The sequence below is a fragment of the Heliangelus exortis genome, chromosome 2, assembly GCF_036169615.1.
Source record: "Heliangelus exortis chromosome 2, bHelExo1.hap1, whole genome shotgun sequence".
Lineage (NCBI taxonomy): Eukaryota > Metazoa > Chordata > Aves > Apodiformes > Trochilidae > Heliangelus > Heliangelus exortis.
The window spans coordinates 11376349-11399839 of record NC_092423.1 but is presented as its reverse complement, the minus strand read 5'-3'; the positions used below and the strand labels follow the sequence as shown (position 1 = coordinate 11399839).

Here is a 23491-nt window from a genome sequence, read left to right as displayed (position 1 = left end):
ATATAGTTTATGCAAAAGTAGTATCTTTTTCGGCAATAAAAAGAAATTACTTTTACTAATAAAAAAATCACGTAATTTTAAAAAATTTTGCTAAAGTGGCTATTAGTAAGCCTTAGAGCTAGGGTTGTAGTAAGAAGTACTTATTGTACTCTAACAGGACATCTGCTGCATCCTGCAATGCTGCTTCAGAATTGTGGCAGTCCCTTCAGAATTACCTTGACCCCCTTTATGTCCTGCAAAAGCTAATATGAGTATAGTTTTTTTTTTTAATAACTGGTTGTCAGACTAAAGTTGTCCCGCATGGACCTGTTTCTCCCCTTGTAAATGCCTCTCTACTTGCAGCTAAAAGAAACTGGCTGGTAGCAGTGCTGAAAATTAGAAGCTTTTTAGAGGTTTTTTTGGCAGAGGATTTGAAGTGTCTTTGAGCAAACTTCCTGTGTATTGAACAGCAGCTAATTAAAAAGTTGGTGTACTAAACATTTCACACACAGGGAAAGTAGCCAGAGCCCCTGCAGGGGAAGATGTTTTAAGGGGCAAGAAGAATGCAGAGGAGACCCTGTGAACAGTGAACAATTTTATTCCAGGAGAAAGCCACCTTATTAAGCAGCATGTGATTCTTTCTCTAGATAAACTGACAATTGCACAGTAGTTGGATCTCACTAGTGCAGAAGATGTAGATTAATTAGCCACAGGTTCAAGCACAGCATAATGTTTACCTGCCTTATGTCATCATAGAACTTTTTTTTTTCAGAAAGCTTACTGTCCCAGCCTTTGGCAGAGGACATTACAAGTTTGCCAGGGTTAAAGATCTCGTATGTTTCATAGGAAAACAGAAAATTAACTGACAGAGCTTTGCCTCCCACTGTTTTGCAGCATATTGCCCTTGGGTAGCTTATTTTGTGCACATCAATATAGTATGATGTTTCTTGAAGCCCTTATAGAAAGAGCTATATATGAATAGAGATTTCTTATGAGGGGAACAGGGACCACAAGGAGCAATGACACAGGAAGAGTTTTCATGAGACAGATTTCATGCAGCAGAAGCTTCTTTCCTGTTCTGCTTCTGCATAAACAGTAACAAGTGTTTTGCCTCATCCCTCATTTGAGGTTAAGCACACCCAGGAGTGTGGGCATACAGTTTTAGTTCTGAAACTAGAGTATGGCAACACATGTCCTCAAAATTCAGAAGCTACTTACTTCTTCATCAGGTACTAGAAAGATGTAGTGTGTTATGTTTGTAAAAACACACCCAAACAACAGCAACAGAAACTCCCTACCAACAGGTGTAGTTTTGATGAACCAGGTGACTTCTGTAGGAGCAGTATGATTCATGCTTTTGATATTACTGGGTAATGAAAATTACATTTCTTCCCTCCAGAAATACAGCCCATCCTTGCAAAGAAAGAAGAGGTGAATATTGTGTCCCTTTAAGCAATGAGTTAAACTTGTTTTTATTTCAATGTCTTCATTATTTAGATTCTGTAGTTGCTTACCAGCTTTGGCTGAATTTTAGTGATAAATTTGTAACTATTAAAGCAGAAAGCATTTCAAAGCAGTATTTTGAGGAAACTTTGTTGCTAAAATAGCTTTATTATACTCCTAATGCCCTTTTTGGGAATCTGAGGTAGCATTTGCTGTCATGCATGCTACATTAGGCTAATAGTAGGCTGGCATGACAGCTTTGGTGTTAAATTTTTTTCTCCATTGGTTAGTGATTTGCTTTAACTTCTGCAAGAAAGGTAGGCAAGCTTAAAGGTATCTACCTTTATAGGCAGCAGTCTTAGTCCCAGATGTTTCTCATCCTTTACTTAAGGGTAGGAAGACTACAACATAGAAGTCTTAATGCTCTGCTTTTTAGTACTTTTCAAGGGGAGAAAACAAGCAAGCATTTGCTCTTGCTAGCAGTATAGCATCTGAATGAAACTCAGTCAGACATTTAAAAAAAATTAAAAAGGGGGATAAAGTGTGCTAGTGATGTTGGAGAAATTACCATCAACATGCTCCAGATTTTGAGATCTTGTTAATACAAGACACTGATATACAACCACATCATAAAAATATTTTGGTTGTGTTGCTTCTTTGGGCAATGAGATAGGATTTCACACCTAGAATACAAGCTGGTAGAATTTGCTTCATTTAACATCCACTTATTCTCTAGGTTTTTATTAGGTGTCACATGGAAGATATCTAGAATGAGGTATTAAAAAGATTTTTCTTTTTGGGGGAGGTTTACATACAAATTATAAGAAAATTACAGGCTGTGTAGTTTAGACTCTGAAGAAGTATTTTTTTACTCTGAAGTTATGCATAGTATGGTGTGAAGCAGAGAAGTATGAATTAACTTACAGCCAAGAATTTTGGCTCAATGTTTTTCAGTCCTCCTAACAAGTGATCAGAACCTGTATCAGAACTCATGTTGTGGTTGTCTTCTCAAAAAAACCCAGTATTTTGAATGTTGATTACAAGGTACTTTGCAAATGCTCTATTGCAGTTTGAGGCAATCTTTTAAGTTCTACCCTGTGTAGAATGACATAAAATATGGTGTTAAGGAAAAATAGTACTAAGATTGTTTATAATTGAGCATGAAATATGTTCTTTAGGTAACACCATTTCCAAGTGCTGGATTTATCAATGGGTTCACATCTCCAACCTTCAAGCCTGCTGCTTCTCCGCTGACTACACTCAGACAATATCCTCCCAGGAACAGGCAAGTTAAACCAACTTAACAGTATGTGTCTGATATGTGGGGTTGAAATCTGCCTATTTTAGCATCTAACTTGAAAATACTTGTGGAATTGAACCTAGTGCAAGGTTAAGGGAGGCCAAAGGGCAGATGGCAGTGCTATTGTTAAAGAATGTACTGTTTCTAAATGTAAATGGACTGCCTGAAAGCTGGGAAAGTCTGTTCTGATTTAGGGTATTCAGATGAAGTACTCTGAAAGATGGCATGTGATCAGTAGAATTATTCATATAGTATTTTCAGTTTCAAGCAGCTATCAGTAAAGCCATTGTTGAAAATAGTCAGTGGAAAGGTTAATTTTAAAATTCACGTGTCCTGTAAAATGAATGTTTATCATTCTTAAACAAACAAAATATACAATAAAGGAGTGAAGATCTTGCTTCTTCTGACGCCTAAGACTATACAAAGAATTCAGAAGATCGCTCATAGTACGTATGTTGAAATGACTTTTGAATTTGTAGGAATCCTAGCAAGTCTCATATACGACATACAATACCCAGTGCAGAAAGGGGACCTGGGCTTCTAGACAGTCCTACAATATTCAACTTTTCTGCTGATCGTTTAATCAATGGCGTCAGGAGCCCACAGACGCGGCAGCCGGGACAAAACAGGACACGGATGCAGAATGCGACCACGAGCTACACCAAGAGGGAAGTGGGAACTGGACGGATGGAGCAGACCAGTGTTGACACCTCTCCTGGATTGGGTAGAGGAAGGTGAGTGTAATCTCCAGTTGTCCTCTGAACAACCTGGCACTGCTGCTTCTAAACCACTTCTTTCAGTAAAGAGGCGTGGTACTAGTACTGTTCTTGTTACTATTTTAAACTGAAATTGCCTTCCCTCAAAGCTAAAATCTTGGAAAGTACTTCAGAGAAAGTGCTAAATATAGAAGAAATGCAAAGTGGACTTGCATACTTTCCTGCTAAATGAAAATTGCTAATGGCAACTGTTGAAACAGTTTACAGCCATAAAATCAAATCCTACATCCTTTCTTTATCTCTTCTGAGAAAGTTTTTACATATTATTTGTTTGACTTAATGAAGCAGTTCTGCCCCTTCCATTCTTCAGCATGATAGATTGTGCACTGAAAACTGTACTGGTAGTGTTCACTGTTAATATTTTCAGCTGAAAGACCCAAATTCTGCCCAAATTAGACATTTAGAACAACAAAGACGATGGATTGGCATGGAGAGGGAGGAAAAAGGATTACAGGCCAGTAAAACAACTATTGTTATGAAGTGTTAAAAAAAGCAATAAAAGAACAAAAAAGAAACCACAAAACAAACACCAGTTGGGGAGCTGAAAATTGGTGGCACCAGTATTAATGTGAGAATATGGCTGGCTTATTGAAATGTTTTCAGTAGTTCTGGTAAGTGCTTTACAAAGGTACTGTGTAGCTTTGCTTAATGATGTCTGTGTTTGTGTCCAAGTAAATCACAGTTTGAGTGACTTACTGAGTTGGAAGATTAACTCATCCTATATTAGACTTATGCTGTATTGTTGCAAAATGAAGTGGGGATTTCATGTAAGGATTGTAATACTTTTCTAAATCTAATTTGCCCAATTGTAGTCTTAACTAGTGGATGCAAGTTTGATTAAATAGGAAATCAGATTGCTCAAATTATAGATTAAAAATAGGTAGATGAATGGTAGTTAGATTTATATTCTGATCTTTTGAATACACTTAGAATATTAGAATTCAAACAAAAAACTTGAAATATAAATTAAAATTGATTTAAAGGTGTTGCAAATTTTAAGCTCTTGCTTTTAGGGGCTTTACCAGAAGCAGGGTTGGGGAAGAAGTACTGAAAATGATACAGAGGGGCTATACTTGAAGTAAAAATAGCCACATTTCAAAAGTTGAGTAGGCATCAAAACAAAAAACCTAAACCCTTTACTTTGGATATTGAAATGTTTTGTCTAAGCCTTATATATAATAGGCACTGAGGTGCTTTTAATGAAGAAATTATCTGTAGCCAGTGTATTCTTATGCCAATTTGCGTAAGATCCATACCTTTATTTTAATGAGGGCTTGTTAGAAATTCTTCCTTAAGACATTTTTTTTTATTAACCTGTCTAGAATGAAGATGAATGAGTAGTAACCTGATTTTTTTTTTTTTTTCCCCTGTTTTCACCAAATGCCTTCCATTCATTTATAGACAAGGTTTTGATAACTGCTTTTTTTCTCATAGGAAAAACTCATATGGCTACCGGAAGAAAAGGGAGGACAAGTTTACAGTGAGTGTTTGATTGTATTCTTCTATAATAAAAATAGGGTAACAAGGCAGTAATGTGGATATTATGTGGAGTAGCAGGTGAGACAAGTTATTGCACAATCAGTTGTGTGTCACAGTTGACTGAAGACAGTAGCTCATTAGTCACATGAGTTTACTACATTTGGATACCAGAGATTGTCCATTAGTGTAGAAGTCAAGAAAAGGTTAAAATTCCTCTTTACATTTGCAAAAAATCTCCAGTTTAGTGTTCCCTTGTCACACATTGCAGTGTTAACAATCAGGGAGAGCTAAATAGGGATGCCAAAATTTAAAAAAATACTTAATTGTTCAAGTACATGTCAAATAACACTTATCAATCCATGTATCATAACACCTACCGGGGTTATTAGTTACTAAGTGGTCAGTTCTGTTCCTTAAATGCCTCTCCAAGTACCACTTAGTAAGTTTATGCTAACACTATTGAAATACAACAGTTTTGCTTAACTTAAATTCAAGGTGAATACCTAAATAGTCTCGACACTTAAAAGCTGGACTAGGCTGTAAATTGTGTAGATTTAAAAAAAAAATTAAAAAGTCGTGGGTTGCTTGTTGGTTGTCCTTATTATAGGACTTAAGGTTGGATTTGATAAAACCAGACACTTCTTCGTGATTCATTTTTGCCACCTATGTCATGTTCATGAAATTGAACTAAATTATTTCCTCACGTCCCAGTTGCAAAGTAACCCTACTGCATGAGCCAGAACGCTTTCTTAAAGGGCTGGAATCATTGTATTTGTGGCTCCTGCTGGGGAGCAGCCTTAGGGCACTTAAAGGAGCCTCAAGGTTTGGAAAGCATAAAGTGGTTCCTTCCCTTTGGTTACTTCTAGTTCTTGTCAAACTTCTCAAAGCTCAGTGAGATCAGATTACATGGACAGTTCTCAAAACTTCTTTCTTTTGCACTTTGAAAGCTGCTTGAATTTGGAGACTGTTTTCCTATAAACATTTTTTCTGTCTGTGAAAGAACAGTAGTACAGGTGGGGTGTATGAGTGACTGGAGAGAAGGGATTACCTTGGACACTTACTAAGCAGAGAGGCTCCTTTTAAGTTGACTTAAAAGGTTACTTTAACTTCAAATAAAAACTGGTTGATGTGGCTCTTCAGGGGCCCCATTGCCTTCTCTCAGCAGCAGGCTTTAATTGCAGCCTGTGCAGCCAGGTTCCTTCAGCCCATGGATCTTCAGCCTGTACTGTTTAGTGATGCAGTTTGAACAGAGGTGAAGGCTGGAGCACAGCCACAGCTGTGTACACTGGGAAGGAGCATACTCTGAAGTAAAAAATTAAAATTACCCTTTTAGAGTGTGGAAATCATTGAATACAGGATTCTGTTTATTGTGTGATGTTGTAGTGATAGTGTACACAGGGTATTGCTACAACTAGTTGTATTTGAATGGAATGATAACTTTTTTTTTTTAAGGAAAAATTAGTTTGTATGCTTGCATGAGAGAGCATTAACGTTTTTGATCAGCTTCTATCTGAGGCTATAACCATAATGCAATTATTCAGTTTGTCATAGCAAATTGACTTGAAAAAGTTTATGCAGTTGGCAGCTTAAAATCCCTATAAGTTCTCAATGGTCTCATGAATTCAAGAAGTTAATGCTACTTATCCCTTACTATGCTGTTTTTTTTAAGAACTCATCTGTTTAAGTTAAAATTTTTGTACCAAATATGAAAGAATTATCTATTGCATATAGTCAATTACTTCAGTCCCATTTAAGAAAACTAAGTGCTGTGATTTGAAGAACTTTTCTTAAAAAAAAACCAAACCAAAAAAACCCACACCACAATAAAGCAACAACAACAACAAAAAAGATAGGGGTGGGAGCTATTTCTTCTTTTCCTCTTGTAGTTTCAGCTGGATAAGTGTTGTCTCTCCATGACCATTGACAGGTCATCTGACTTCTGGTTTTGGAGGTTTGCATTCTCGATTGCTCTAGCAATCTTAAACTGTTCTGGAGGGTAGTGCTGGGTCAGTAGCAGTCATTCTTACCTCTATTCTTTCCCTGCTTCCCTCTTGACATACATTTCTTTTGACCAAAAGTAGCTTGTTAGAAGATCTCAGGCATAGTTTGTATCTATTGCTCTTTATGAGAAGGAAGGGAAAAACCCAATAAGGCAACACCTTTCTTCCTGTCCAGAGGCATTGTTCTCACACAGTTACTTCTTTGTTTATATGATGTAGATGAAGTTAATGGGTAACTTCAGTTACAGTATATTACAAAAGGAATTAATGTTGACTCCTGTTTTTGATTTAGAATGCTACTTACTGCACATAAATGGATGTATTCAGTGTATTGTTGATACCTAAACCAGTCTGGTTTCCTTTCCATGTCATTGTAAGTGTCCATCCTGAAGAAAGGGTCAGCAAGAAGACTTACCATACCAGCATCACTAAAGTTTATGCATATGGAATTTTTAAGGATGCTTCTGCCATTCCATTTAAATAACAGTTAAATATTTTAATGGCAACAGTGGAAAATTAAAGAATCTCTTCCTCAGTACTGTGTTTTTTGGGAGATGGGGTGGGGGAGAGGTCTCTAGGGCTTCACAAATGTAAATTAAATGCAAAGTATAGGTTAGAGTGCCGAATTTGTCCTTTGTCATCCAGTGCAGTAACCTCCATGTGTTATTTCTGTTCCAGAGAGGCCAAACACAGTCTCCACCACCCCCAAAACCTCCATCTCCTAGCTTTGAATTGGGTTTATCTAGCTTTCCTCCATTACCTGGGGCTGCTGGCAATTTAAAGACTGAAGACCTCTTTGAAAACAGACTGTCCAGTGTGGTAATAGGAACGTCAAAAGAAAGAGTGAGTAGCCAGTGTTCCTTTTGCCTTGGAAGCCCAAGAGTTGCATATTGCTTGTTGTCACATTTGGTGGTTTTTACGTAGAAAAACTTGTGGTTTTACATGGGTACCAAGAAATTATTTTTAAAAAACAGCTGTCAAATTATGTGCAGCTGCCTTTTTCACTTCCATCTTAGAATTTGTTGGTTATTCTCTTTGAAAAGGTGTGGTATATGAGTGCCAATATAAGTAGATGATAATAGCAAGAGATTCAAAAATTCCTTTGCTGTTCATGATTGCTTCAGGCTTTTTGATAGACTGAGGTGAAAAATGTGGTGATTTTTTCCTCCTGTTTGAAGGTCAGACTTCTGAGTTGTATATAAAACACTTTGAAGTGACAGACTTCTAAGCACTGAAATATAAAGAAACTGACTACATAATCTTACTACACTAGGCATCATAGCTGATCAAGAACTGTTACCAAAACCATCTGGATCCCAGCATTGTCTTGTGTTTCTTGGAAAGATAAAAATATACCAGAATGAGTTGGCATCCACTGCTTTCTAGATGTAGTAGAGATGCAGTTGAAAATTAATGTTCAGTAGCTGGTCATAGGTTTCATTCTTAGAACTGTTTCTACCATGCCATATGTGAGTTGATGGTATATTCTCCTCCATCAGGTCTTGTATAACCCTGTGCACTATCCAGCAGCCTAGGCTATGGAAGTCTGTATTGCTGTGTTGTATTTTGGTTGGTTTTTCTGCTGCTAGCTCTCATGTTAACTGGTGTTATTCTAACTGCACCACAACTGATGAAGTTAACCCCTGGATATAGCAGTGTGAATCAACCTGATGAAACACCAAAACCTCTTTCTTGTGATTCATCTCTAAAATCACTGTTACAGAAGTGGTTTCTTTGGTGCTCATGTAACAAAGGTGGGTAGGGAGGATATTTGTTGCTAAAGGAAAGAGGAAGCAGCAGGGCTGCCTGCACCCAAAGCAGTGGTTCCACAGAAAAGCTATTCTATATCCTTCAAGTGGTAAGACAGACAGCTACTTTGCAGGGCTGCATTTAGGGGCGATGTGGAGGTCAGTGCCATGATAAGAGCTATGTTTAACTTACTGTCAGCCAGTACTCCAGATGGTAGTTTGTTGGACAAGCTCTATCTATGTTTAAATTATTTTATCCCTCTGTATTTAATTTTGAAGTGGTTTTTGTCTGTCATATGTTAGGTTTTAAAATATAATTCCAGTACTTGCTGTTGACACTGCAGCTGAAAATCCATTGCTTATCCCATTGCAATTCTAGTAGTTGATTTGGACTGTACTTACTGTGAAGAATTACACTTTTGCCCTGTAGAGGCACTACATATTTGTGATAGTGCAATGCAGTGTCCCATTAAAAAAGTCTCCTTTGATTTCCCAATTTCTTTTTCTGGCTTGCATGAGTTACTCTGTACCATTGTGTGGAATAAAGGAATTTTGCTGCCTTTCCTTGTTGGCGTTCATAAGGAATAAGATAACAGCAGCTGGCTCCAAGGAGTGTTTGTGTTCCACTACAAAGGTGTTTGAGTTAATGTTCGAATCTTGCCAATGTATACAGGTAGCTTTTCACCTTGATCTCAACATAGTTTTGTGTCAGCTGATGTACTTACAAAGTGGTGAAGTAGAGTTATGGGGTGCTGTAGGTGGGCAAGAAGTCGAGCAAGCTTATTTTGTGTCATTTCCAGCAGTTGTTATCCGAGCCTCGTATCTTGATCCTCTTTGCTTTGTGATGCTTTTTCTTGCTGTAGTTCTGGGGAATGGCAGGTGTTAATCATCCCACCTTTCCTAACAAGGAAAGGGTAGTGCTGTCAGATCAGGGGCTGAGTGTTTTGGCCTGGGAACAGCACTTGCATGTCTGCCTTGCTTGAAGCTATTCACACTTACCCACGTACAAGTTTTGATGAACTTGAGCCAGAATGCTGAGCAACCTTCTATTTCAAGCCTTTGCACACATTATTATAGTGAGTAAAATGATAGGAGTTATTTTACTTCTAAATATCCACATTTTGTTTTTACTTGGAGTAAAAGTACTAGGCTTGAATCTACTCCAATGATCTGTGCTGCCTGTATATATTAAAACAGTATAATCAAATACCTTTTTTTTTTTTTTTTTCCCAAGAGACCATAGGAATCTTATGTGTTATGCTGTGTGAATCATGATTGCTGTGTGAAAGGGGTGGCTCTCATTCCTTCTGTGTTTGTGTTCTCTTATTACTTTCCCTTCTGCTTACCAGAATCTATTCAGGTCAGAAACAGTATAAAGAAAATACTACTTTTTGAAAGAAACAGAATAATTAGACGTGTCAGAAACACATCTTTCTCTTATTTTGTGACAATTAAAATTCATGCCTGCATGTTAAACCTCTTTGGCCTTTATCTAGAAACAGAGTATCACTTGGGACAAGCAGAGCCTTCTGACTATGGAAAAATCCTATGTTGCTTGATAGCAAATCCCACTACAACATAAGGAAGGAGCTTTTAAATGATGGCCATAACATAGTCTGGAAAAACTTTTTTTTTTTAAGGTTAGGATTTTTAGCACCAGCTATGGGGATAATGAAGTCACATCTTTGAAGAAGGCAGTTCTTAGTGCATAAGTCTAGGATAATTTTCCCTTAATAGGATGACTGGGGTTACGGGAAGCAATGCCAAGCCTGCTAAGTCACCAGCAGATGCAATATTCCCAGGCTGAAAGAAGTGTTTTTTTGTCATCTAGACATGTCTCAAAGGGAACTAAGTTTCCAGCTTTTTAGGAAAAAACTGCAGTGTGTTATTTCGTTGTGTTTCTAAATAATAGCAAAGAAAAAACCTTTCTTGTTAAACTGTATGGATTGGATCCTCTATCTCCCTATAGTTACTTATCCTTACAAATCAACTTGTAAACTATTTCCCCAATTGTGTTAATTTTCAGGCAAACCATATTAACTGGATATTATGATTGTCCTTCTGTGCCTTTTTTTTCCTCCTTCAGAACATTAATGTGGATGCAAGTACAAACACTGTTCCATCAGGAATTCCTCGAGAGCCATTGTTGCCAGTTTCTTCTACACCGCCCAGGACGTTTGAGAGGTCCCCTTCGCCATCCCAGTCTTCTGAGTAAGCACTTAATTACACAGCTGTATTGATTCTGCCTTGAATTACATTTGCATTTTTCTTTCTCATCAGAAGGCTAGGTGGAACACTGCAAATAGGCATTAAAATCTTTATGAAAGAAATTATATTTTGCACATTTCACTTGTAGTAAAGGCAATAAAACTTTATTTCTGAGCATTATCCTAATGGTGATTCAGTCATAATAGGTGTTCAGTAAACAAAAGTTTGGTATTGTGTTTTAGTGTCTGGAAGTGTTGAAAAGTTTATTGAATAACTTGCTGTCTTGTATTTAGATAGCTTTGAAGGGTATAGAGTAAACCCACCATCCTGTGGACAGGACTGTTGTTCATGTAATAAAAGACTTATTTGGAACCTGCAAATCAAGCTGAGGTTTTTGAGTAATAGGAGTAAACTGAATAACCAAATGCTATCAGAAAATCACAAATTACAGGTACTGTCAATTTCCACAGGAAAATCTTTCTTTAGTATTTCATAGCATTTTTTAGTGCAATATTAGTCACAATGTGCTAGGGAAATTACAGCTATAACTTGTTGCAGTCATACCCAAAAGTTTTAGCCTCATTATTAGATCAACCACCTATCCTGTAGTTTCACTTTTCATGAGCTGTGCTTCCTGCTGGATGCTTACAGGGACTCCAAGGTTGTGGATAAACAGCCGAGAGAGACACAGAGTACAGAAAGGCTTTCTTCTTCCACACTCAGTACTGCATGTAAATCGGTACAAGTCAATGGGGCTGCCATAGTAAGTGACCTTATTACTTCACTTTTCTCTTAATGATCCAGCTTGATGCATTTAACAAAATATTGCTTCTGTTGCTACCCAGAATGGCTTAATCGCCCATCATCCTTAAGTTTGTGTGTTGGGGAGACTTATGATTACTGGCATGATACAATTACACAATTAACAGTGCAAAAGTGTTCCAGATAACTTGGCAATTAATAGCTCTTTACCTGAATTCTCTTCTTGGTAGTATCTTTGGGGTAGAAGCATTAAATAAATATGTTGCTATTTAAAAATCAGAGCATTCATAGTCTTTCAGCTGTTTCAGTTTGCTTGGATCAGAACTATTTCACCCTATCACTGTACCCTGTTTTTCTGGTGTAGTGTTCTGCATTTTACCTTGTCTTGAACCTTATCTGTGCAGCTTCTGTAAACCTCATGCTCAAGCCCTTATTTGCATATTTTAGTGCAGCAGTCTTTGGGAACAAGAGGGCCTCTTCTGTTCACAGCAGTAAATTATTTTTCTTCAAGATGCTTTGTTTAATTCTGCCGTCCTGTTTGCTTTTGTTTTCACAGGAACTGCGAAAACCAAGTTATGCAGAAATTTGTCAGAGAACAACTAAGGATCCTCCTACGTTGCAACCCCAGAAGGAACAGAAGCCAACCACTGTAGCGTGTGGGAAAGAAGAAAGAAAACCCACAGAAACAATAGAGAAAAACAGAGAACCTCCTCCTGCAAAGTCACACCCTGGACAACCCAAAGACCAGAGGAGACAGTCAGGACGCAGATCGTCCCCTCCAGCTGTTGGCAAACGCTTAAATAAAGAACAGAATACCCCTCCAAAATCTCCTCAGTGAAACTAACATCTGGGAGGGATTCAAAAAGAGTTCTGCTTCCCACAAATTAAACCCATGTTCCCACTAAGATACCTGAGAATGAGTTGCTGGTTAGGAGCTTGCAGTGATACTAGGCATATAACAATGCCTGCAGGTTATTTTTCTGTGAAATACTTTTTTCCCTCTTGAACAAGCATTCTATTTTTTCTGGATATTTCTGGATAGTTGTTCTAAACCTTACATTTAGGTTGGTGCTTAATTGGAGGTGAAGCTTAGTGTGATTATTTTTTTCAAGATGTAAAATATTTGTCTTTAAAAAAAAAAAATCAACTTTTTATTAAGCCTCTCTCTGGCTGTGTGAGTGCAAGCTCTGTATAGTGAGATTTTTCTAAACTGTTAAGCAGAAATGTGCTGCTGCAATATTTTTAATAAACTGGTCTGCAAGTACATATCTAAAGTGTCCAAAAGACTGATAACGGCAGCTAGTGCGTAGAGTGCAAGGAAGTAGATATATTTTACAAATTAGTATGCGACCTTGATTTTTTTTATTGGGCTGCTGTACTATGTGTCAGCAAATGAACTTGCACTTTTAGGTTAAACAAGTAGTTGTTTCTAGCGTTTTTTAAAAAAATTGATCTTTTTTTTGATGTTTTGCACACACAGAATGAATCCTACGGAGCACCATAGCAGTCTCTCTAAAATACTTCCTTTTTTGGCTTACTGCAAGCAAGTAACCATCTTCTCACTCCAGAATAAAAGTGATGTTATAATTTGCAAATACAAAGCACATTGTGAATAGAAAGAATTAAGTCTGTGAGCTTCTATGGTGGTGAAGCCTGTTAGTGGATGTTATCAGGAGAAAGCACTGTAGCCTTCTTGTGATAACCTTAGCTTCCCTGTGCTTGTAAGGGAGTTAACTGAGTCAGCGCTGTATGTTCTGGTTACCCCTGTGCTCTGTGTAGACTTTTTTTTTTTTTTTTTAAACTCTGCCCCAAGTGCTCTTTGAAAGAGTTCATATCTCAGTCAGCCTCGAGCTGACGTCTTCCTGTAACTACAAGCATTGGCAGATGGATTTAAATTTTTTCAAGACGTGAGATAATGGTGTTTGTTTTGTGTGGTGGAGGAAGAGATCCCTGATATTTACCTCTGGGATGAGGTTTCTCACATTTATTTACTTTAGAAGTGATGCGCTTTCTGAAGGACAAGGATGCACTAAATTAGCAAGTTTCTAATAAAGTTGAATATAAATTATTTTTGTTTTAAAATGCCTAAAGTTTTTCTTTAAGTGTTTAAACTGCAGGAATTTCAGACAAAACTCATTCCTGCTGACTATGACAGTACAGTTTATTCCACAAAAATGTTTATTTAAACAACTGGTTTTTTTAAAGAATTATTTCCATCCAATATTTAAAGACTTGAATTTTATTTAAACTTGAAAATGACTTTGCCTTAACTTTTGTACAAGACAGCTTAGAGTTAATGAGGTCTGACCCCGTGGAGGGTTAGCATGAGTGGAATACAGAATTACTCAGTTACAGTATGTATCTATTGTCACTGGTCTTACTGGGTAAACATACTGTAGTACAGGAACTAGCAGCAGTTTTTGTAATATACCTTAAAGATCTTAAACAGTTGATCTTTTTCAGATTGTTGAAAAACCTGTAAATGCAAATAGTCAATACTGTATTAAATATGTGCACTTGGAAGTGTGTGCTTTGCTTGTACAGTTGTAAATAATCAGAACATATAAAAAGGTACCCTAAAGAAAAAATCTGATAAAAATTATTGATATTATAAATGTTGCTGTTGAGCTGGATGTAGATAAACTAAATGTTGTGGTTTGAATATTACTTTAATTTGTTGGTTTTTCCTTTTTCTTATTTTATTCTGGTGTGCTGAACTGACTCTGCCTCTTCACTGCAAAAGGGAAATGGAATGGAAGTCTTATTTGAAAGCCCTCAGATGTTTTCCTATGTCCCTCTTAAAAAACGAGCAATTTAACCAGTTCAACTGTTCTGCATTGTAAATAGTGAATTTCAGCAGTCAAACTGTAATTTCAAGTCATTAATAAAATCGGATTTAATTGGAAAAAAATTTCAGACTGCTAAAAAAATTGACACTGAAGCCTACTTGTCTGCTTTCAGGAGTATCAGTGATTTCCTTAGTGTATGATTCATAGAACTGTAAAATAACTATAGAAGTTGACTCCTTAAATTTCCTGTTACAAGCATCAATTGGTAAAATAGTTGACCTTTTAAATCCAGCCTGTTGTATGCTGCAGAATTGGTTGAAGTAGGGCACGCTGGAATCTGTTTTGTTTTTGGTTTTTTTTCTTGTTTAAAAAGCGCACTTTGTGATTGCTGTGGGAGGAGATAGGACTCTGACATCACCAAAACTGCTCGACTAGTTCTGTCATTGGATTTTTAATACATTTCTCCTTTCCCCAGTGGCAGTGAAAATGGTAGCTAGATTTGTGTATGGTTTAGGCCAGCTATATGATTCATTTTGTTTGTCTGCTGCAAGTTGAGGGGCTTACCAGCTGCAAACCATCATAAGTGGTTCCTTACAGTGACTCTGTGCAGTCAGTCATGATACTCAAGTGGTACCCAAGGTGATGTATCAAGACCAGCAGGATGTGTTGTGCTGTTCTAATGTATTCTGCTGCCATTTGTGCTAGGTCACTACACTGTAATTACTGCTTACCTAGCAACAGTCTGTTGTTTCAGAAGTTCAAACCTTTCTCTGATGTGGTTTTATAGATATTTATTTTTTTTTTTTAAGAAAACAAGTGACATGCCAAATAGCTGTGTAATGTACAACTTAACTGCATTTTAATTTGAGATTATTTTTTTTTCACTCGATGACAAAATGGAGTTTTTGGAGTATAGTTGTGAAATTGCATGCAGACTGTTGCTACGATACATAAAGAGATTAAAATGTGGGTTTTAAAATGAAAAACCTCCCAAAAGCAGTAGCTGAGTTAAAGGTGCAGGGATACAGTAATTAAAATTGATGTTTTACCTTGTGGGATTATGTGGTGATGCTTTTCATTTTGAAAACAAGTCAAAATGGGATCTGAGATTCTTCCAGGATTCGAAAAAAAACCAACAAAGGTTTCTTTGAAAACTTGCTGTCATTTCAGATCAGTCCCCCACCATGGCACTGTCATTTACCACTTAGAAATCTGTGAACCGTGGCAAATTTTTTATGTTGCTGTGTTATCCTTCAAAGATTTCAGCAGTTGGCATCGAAAGGCCCTGGTGTGAGAATGGTGCAGTGTATCACAAGCAGCAGCTGAGTGTACTGGTGCACACCTATCTCTGTATCTCCTCCAGCCAGCTCCAGTTAGGGGTTTCTATGTGCTTTGTAACCTGTTACACTAATAGCAGCAGACAATCGAAGATTTCTAAGGAGACCTAACAGCTGCCAACTCATGAAATAGAAGTGTAATATGGGAGCCTTCTTGAGGGTTTTTGTTTTTGTTCTTCTTCCATTAAGACTGGAATCAAGCTTACATGTAAACTATCAGTAATTTAAGTTTCCTTTTGTGTCATAAAATGTAAAACTGTCTAATTTGAAAAAAAAATATGTAGGTTATGAAAAATAAAGATTTAGGCACTGTTGAATTCCTGATTTTTTTTAATTAAACCTTTCTCTAGCAGTATTTTTCATTACCTTTTGTCTTTCGCTCCCAGTTTTGGAAATTCTTTTTCTGACTTGTGGGGGGAAATATGATCTTTGCTTGCTTTACTGTTCAGCAAAGCTGCTCTAACCATCACCTAAGACTGTATAGCAGGAGCAAGAACACCTGTAATAGAACTCTGAGGGAGCAATATCTGTCTGTAAGGAATCTGGTTAACTTTTTTTTAAAAAAAAACAACAAAACAAAAAAGCCACAAAATGTTGATGTGAATGTTTTGTTTATTAGAGGCTGTAATCTCCATTAGTTGTTTCCTCAAATGACTTGGTCTTAAATGTGGATTGGAGATTTTGAAGTTTGGGTTAGTGCTCTGGCTGCATGGCTCTTGAATATGGAGATGTCCTGGGACTGGTTTTGGCTTTATTTAGTTTTAGAGGTTGTCCTGGTCACTCTAGGAACGAAGAGTTTCTGGGATATTCTCACTGGAAATACTGTCAGCCCCCTTTTTTTTTTTTTTTGCCCCCCAAGTTAGTCTCATTCAGGTAGATCTGACCAAATTTAACAATGGGCATAAGCAGCTGTGTTCTAAAAGCATTTGGGAAGTATTGGGGGTTTTATTCTTTGGGCTGTGGATATTTTTTAGGCTTCTGGACAGGTCAGGCTGCCTCCTGCTTTGTGTCCATTAGGCTGGGCACTGCAGGTTTGTCCATGGTAGGCTCAGTCTGTCAGTTAAATCAAGTTTTGATGGTGGATTATAGGTAGTTGAAGATGACCAGGTTTCACTTCACCATGGAGGATCCTGTTCTGCCCCTGGAACTCTGTTTCCAGTTACCATGAAAAATGCATAGGAAAATTTTCAGCAATGTTGCCAATAATCTTAGTGGGATTTTTCAGGGCTACCTCAGCTTTGGAAGAAATTATGGATTTACTTGTTCAAGCAACGAGTTTGGGCCATGTACCTCTTTGTGCTGGTCTTCCCCAATATGCAGTGATGTTTGGTGATGGCTGCAACAATGCTTACATTGAACAAATTGTTTAATTTTGTCTTGGACACAAGGAGAAAGAGCAAATATGGAAGATTACACACAACTGAGTAGTCAGAGATTACTCAGTGTCTCAGAATCGGACTCATTGCACTTCGATCCAAAGGTCTCTTTAGAAAAAAGTTTTTGATGTTTTAAGTTTTCTATTGTGCTTTTACTTCACAAACCTCTGGAAGTTAAAGCCCCATATTCTTTTGATTATCATGGCCAGGCTTTTATGAATGCCACTGCTTGAGTCAGGGAAGTGATTGAATTTCAAGTTTTGGTGGTTTAGAGGTGGAAGTAATGTGCTCAATCCACCTCTGGTTTTGAGAGAACAATCTCTGGGGTGGCAATAGTGCCCTGGTGCCACCTGCTTACGGTTGCTCAGTTACTGCAACATCCCCTCTCATCACAGACACATTGCTGCCATATAATTCAGTGTCCAGCTTGAGCTGATCAGACAGACTCTGATTCCAGTGGTGCATGGGATGCTGTTGCTGGTGTGCCAAGTGAGCAAAAGATGCTGTGAAGAGCCTGCCCTGCCTGAACTGTCCCATGTCCTTTGTTTGCTCCTTCACATCAACACACTGACCTGTCTGGAAAGTAACCAAGAAAGAGGGTGGTTTGTTTTTTTCAGTAAGTCAGAAGCTGTTGTGCCACCAGCAGAATGGAGGAAGGGGCAGGAGCAGCCAATGCTCAGAGGAGACTGGCATGGCCCTGGCAGGGACAGTCTTGCACTTGTCAGAGCAATTGGCTTGTGACAAATAGAAGGGTCGTGGCTTAGGTGTAGCCAGGTGAATGTGGCACAACTCCTCAGGCTTGGGCATTTTTGATCCTTATTTTCACAGGAGGGAGAAGAGGAGAAAGGATCTGGTTTTTGCGTTAGCCCTTTTTAATTATCCTTGCATGCAGGCTATTAATTGTGCTAAATCTGTCCCCTGGTGACAGACTGTCATAAGGCTTTGTGCACTGTCCTGTCACTGCTGCAGTGGGAGCAGCTCGCTCTTCTGTGAGCTGGAGAGAGGGAGTCCTAAGATAAAATCACCCCCTAAAAATTCTCATCAGTTTGAAGAGCAGGTTGCTTTGTGTACTTGGGTTCTGCATGATGGTGTGGAAACCATCCTGCAGCCTGATAGCTTTACATCCCATTTCTGTATGGTTGTCTGCAGAGCAGTAAATCTACCATGGCTACGGATGCTCTGAGGAAGGAAGGATAAATGGATTAATTTAGAGTTGGAAAATACACCAAAGCTGGAAATCTCTATGAAATTCACATGGATGGAACCACGGGTACCTAATAAAATGTCTCCAGTGTCTTGCAGAATTAGTCAGTCATATGTATGCTCTCTGTCCAGCATGAGATGGTGGCCCCAGCAGAACAAGTGGATGCAGTTATCAGGTCTCACTTATTTGACTGTCTCCAGTCCTTTTCCAGGAGCTGCAGGTCATAGGCTGTAGCACGTGTGAAAAACCTTTGTCACTCCTGCTTTTTGTCCCTGACTTCAACTTACTCAGCTCAGGCCTAGGATGCAGCTGGTGCCATGGAGCCAGCCCTGTGCAAGAGGGAGATGTGGGATGGGACCCAGGAGGGTGGCAGGGGGGGACATGCTATGGGGGAGGGGGGGGAGGAACAGGGTTGGAGATCCTGGGGAAGATCTTTTTCCTAAGTGACACTTCTCAGGGATGTACCATGTCTGTGGCAAGCCTGGCCTGCACTATTTCCTCTGCAAGGAGTGGGATTTCCATCTTGTTTCCCTTTAGGAATAGGATGTATAAGAGTTTTAGTCACTTCTTCTCTCCTGAAATGTTCTCCTTCTCTCTGATGATTCAGTGGTCTCATTCTTGAGAGCTGCATCAATGGTGGAGATGGCAGCTGTTGATCCCTGTTCCTAAGCATCACACCTATTTCCAAAAACACAATAGGCTCAGCATTTTGAAACATTTGTTTGCAGGAGCCTGGGAGTCTTTTGTCCTCCTTGCTAAGGAAAATTTAGTACTCTGAGGAGGATTGTCTTTGTGTCAGTTCCTGGTGTCTAGGCTCCCAGACTATAATGAATACAACAAAGAGCATGCTTTATCTTGGAATGTTTGTAGCTGGTGTTGGGTTTGTCTGATAGGAAGTTTTTCATTTCTATGTTTGGTGTAACCTATGTGCTTCCTAGACTCTGGCAAATGTTAACTCCATCTTCTCTGGTATGAGTCAGGGTGGCAGTGAGGGGAGATGCCTGCCTTGAAGCTATGGCAGATAAGTGCTGGAGATACATGTGGATTCAGAGAGTAGAGACTGAAGTGACCAATTTGCTCAAGTGATTTGTTTGCTTGGACTGGCAATCAAATGCTTCCTTGATTGCAAATCCTGCTAGAATGAAAACTTTCTATTTTACTTACCATTTGATTTGGTTCTTCTCCTGGAGTCCTAAGCTCAGCCATGCTGGGGAAGCATTAGTGCCATCCTGTGTCTTCATCCAGGCTTTCATCCAAGCCTGGAAGAGCAGCAGCACTGTGTTGGATACCTGGAAGTTAGGTGCCAGGTTTAATGTACATTGAATGCAAAAGGATGAGATAAGCTTGGAACTGGGTTTTAGTGCTGATGTGGGAGAGAGGATAGAGGCACCACAGGTGGATCCTGAATGGGAAGGTAGGGAAGTTCAGTGGAGCTGGACTTGGCAAGTTGGGCAAACAGCACCCAGCACACTTCAGGCACAGCAGGGGAGGCTCTTGGGGCTGGGGCAGCTCAGGGAGATGTTCCTGTGGGGACCAATACCTGGTGAGGAGTGAAGATGCTGGAGCCCCTCTTCACAGTTGTGCCCAGTGAGAGGAGAAAAGGCAGGGGGCAAAATTGAAACAGGGAATTCTGTTCAGGCAGAAGAAACTCCTGGGTTTTTTGCTTTAAGAGTGATTTAACACTGGCACTGGTTGCCCAGGAAGGTTGTAGGGTCTCTGTCCCTGGAGATACTTCAGTTCTCCCCAGACCCCACTCCACCTGCTTTGCCTGCCCATACTTTGAAATGTTCCTATCAATTCAAACCAGTCTGGGACTTTGTGATCCTGTTGCTAGCTGGGAAGGGAGGAAGTCTTCTTCTGCCTTAGCTATTGACAGAAAAATTCAGATCATCCTGTTCACTGAATAATCCAATCCCCAGTGAGAGCCACTGTAAGTTCTTCAAGCAGAGCCCCTCAGAGAAGTTTGGCTCCTTTGCTCTGGCTTACCAGCAGGCAGTTGTCAACGTGAGGGGTTTGTTTCTCGCCATGCTGTGAATAAGTAGTTCATATTTGATGCATTTTGTTAACCAAAGCCAGTAGCAGTCTATGATGAGGTGGAATCTTCTGAAGAGCAAACAGCTTGATAAGCAACAAAATCAAATGTCCAGTAAGGACTTAAATTTCTACTGAAAATGGTAACAATTCTTAATAACATTTCCCCAAATTCCACCCAATTGTTCCCCTTGCATGTAAAAAGGGAAACTGAGTTACTTGTGCAACTAGCCCAAATTCTGCCTGTTGACCATTTTGCAAAAGTTACCATAATTGTTCTTTTAATTGTTTTTTAGAAGCACAGGGAAGGTAAAACAATACCCTGGAGAGGCAGGACCATGGATTGGCAGAAGATGCTGGTGTTTTCTGGCAGCACATGGGATCTGCCACATTCATTAGTAAATAAATATCAAGCAGTTGGAGACTCTTGCTAGTGGGATGTGATACTTGAATTAGATGGGGATCTGCCTGTAGCTTCCAAGTTCTCAGAGCACATCCTGGGCATGTGAGAGGGCACATTTGCCTTTATGTTCTCAGGCCATGGGCAATGATACAGCAGCATGAATGGTGCACTCCATAACCAGCATCAGGTGTTTGATAGCATTTCCTGGAACATCTAAGTGTTTTCTGGCTTGATTTAATTTCTGTAAGGTTAGGTCAGGTTAAAAATAGATAGAAGGTACTGTGTAGTAAATGGAACCAAAGGAAAGTGCAGGGGAAGCATGGTTTTTACCAAGAAGGCTTTTACTAAGCAGGCTTAGCCAGGTGGCTGTAGGGTCTTCTCACATGTGTGGACATGTGAGCACCATGACTGCAAGAAACTTCACCAGTGGGAAGTCTAAAAAGTGTTGTTGGTCTCCTTTGCTTCTTAAAGAGTCCTCCCACTCTTTACCCACAGCTGCCAAGTCAGACTGAGCTCAGCATGGTAAAAACTCCCAGGCAAATGAAACTGAAGTTGCCTTGTAAGCAGATAATGGGAGGTTGTATTAGGCTGCTCTCTGCTAAGACTGCACAAAAGAGCAAGGAATGTGTTATAATATGCAGAAATTAAGTTATAAACTACTAGATAGTGGTTGGGACTCAGATTGCAGATGTACATAAATTTAATTGTCTGCTAAATCCATGGAGATTGGATCAATAGGCAATGGAGCCCATCGAGCTGTTCATCTGCATCTTGATCAGCTCAATTTTTACCCTGCATCTTGAGTAGCTCCTCAGGCTCCATTAACATATGAGGGCATGCAGATACACAGCTTATATGGACACCTATAGCTGGAAGTCTTGATCTGTGAACTCATTTCCATACATGAATGTGGCCAAATCAGAGTTCTTTATTAATATGAAAATACATTGATAGTAGCTGTAGCAACAGTTAATTGATGGTCTGTTTGGAAAACAGATCCTACGAGGAGAGGCTGAGGGAGCTGGGGCTGTTCAGTCTGGAGAAGAGGAGGCTCAGAGGAGACCTCATCACTCTCTGCAACTCCCTGAAAGGAGGTTGGAGCCAGGGGGGTGTTGGTCTCTTTTCCCAGGCAACTCTCAGCAAGACAAGAGGGCACGGTCTTAAGTTGTGCCGGGGGAGGTTTAGGTTGGACATTAGAAAGAATTTCTTTACCAAGAGGGTGATCAGACATTGGAATGGGCTGCCCCGGGAAGTGGTGGATTCTCCATCCCTGGAGATATTTAAAAAGAGACTGGATGTGGCACTCAGTGCCATGGGCTGGGAACTGCAGCAGGAGTGGATCAAGGGTTGGACTTGATGATCTCTGAGGTCCCTTCCAACCCAGCCAATTCCATGATTCTATGATTCTATGAAATGGCTCTCATATATACATATATTTTTTACTATGTACAGTTAGAAGAACCAGAAGTAGAAGTAGAAGAAGACCAGTAGAGTAATTCTGGCCTGAAGGGATCTCATGAGATCTTTGGTCCATCCTCTTGCCCAAAGCAGGATCAGAGCAGGTTTCTCAGAGTAGTATCCATTTGGATCTTGCAGCCCTCCAAGGATGGAGACTGCATAACCTCTCCAGGCAATCTACTCCCATGTTTGACTCTCCTCTGGAGAATGTCCTCCTCCTGAAGTCCTCAGGCCCATTCCCCTGCCCTGCTCTACAGAGCCCAGCTGAGTTTTCTGGATGGGCTGAAGGTAGATTCTTCCCAAAACCAGCTCTTCTCCAGGCTTACCAGGTTCAGCTCCTCTGCCTCTCTGCCCAGAAGGAGTGCTCCAGCCTCACCTCCACCTTGGTCATCTCCTCCAAACTGCCTCCAGTTTGCTGATGTATTTCTTGTACTGGGAGCCCAGAACTGGGCCCACTCTCTAGGTGCAGTCTTCCTTCTGCTTGTGCTGCTATTTGTAGATGTCCTTCGCATAACTGGAGATTTAGAAAATGTCTTCAGTCTGCTTTTTTTTAAGAGGTGGTGTTAACACTTTACAAAAATGCAGTGAGGCATGGGGGTTGTGTGTATTGATATATTTTTTTGTTGTTTGGTTGTTTTTTTGTTTATTTTTCCTTGTATTCAGTGGCTGCTATTTTGAGACCATAAATTGCTGAAGTATGGATTGCCATCTTGGTGTAACAGTGAAAAAAATTCTATAAGTACTTTATGGAAATTAGTCTATTGCCTTTTTTGTTGTTGTTTTTCCTTCCATGCCAGCCAGATTATTTATTCTTTTTACATTGTTTCTATGATGATAACTACCTTCCCAAGCAAGCTAGTCCAGTGCTGTCCTGTCCTTACCCTGCTCCCAGCCTCCCCTCTCTATCCCCCTGCACCCAGCCACTGGGATACAGGATGGGAGCACAAACCAGGCAGGGGTGAAGGAAAGGACAGACAAGTAAAAACTGAAGAAAGTTACAGTCAGGAAGAACGTGGCTTTTTGTTCCTCTTGCTGTGAGGAGGATGCTGATTCCCTTCCTGTGAGGAGGGAGGTTGTTCAGGCTGCCTGGTTCTGAGCCCATCCCTCCTGTCCCTGCCATTGGCAATGATGGGTTTGTTTTGCTGAGTGTCTCTCCTGGCCAGAGCTGGCTCAAGTGAGATGCTTTTGTGACACTGAA

General features: G+C 39.6%; 1 protein-coding gene across 5 annotated transcripts in view; it reads left to right on the top strand.

Annotated features, from left to right (window-relative positions):
- The window catches only part of LARP4B (La ribonucleoprotein 4B), a 53306-nt gene extending 37168 nt beyond the window's left edge, over positions 1 to 16138 (top strand). For all 5 annotated transcript variants that reach the window (XM_071734778.1, XM_071734777.1, XM_071734780.1 and 2 more), the window contains 7 exons: positions 2601 to 2707; positions 3202 to 3456; positions 4933 to 4978; positions 7656 to 7820; positions 10812 to 10936; positions 11585 to 11696; positions 12252 to 16138. In XM_071734778.1, coding sequence (XP_071590879.1) covers positions 2601 to 2707; positions 3202 to 3456; positions 4933 to 4978; positions 7656 to 7820; positions 10812 to 10936; positions 11585 to 11696; positions 12252 to 12533 — 1092 coding nt within the window. In that variant the 3' untranslated portion in view covers positions 12534 to 16138. The remainder of the gene's footprint in view (positions 1 to 2600; positions 2708 to 3201; positions 3457 to 4932; positions 4979 to 7655; positions 7821 to 10811; positions 10937 to 11584; positions 11697 to 12251) is intronic.
- Positions 16139 to 23491: the final 7353 nt, after the last annotated feature.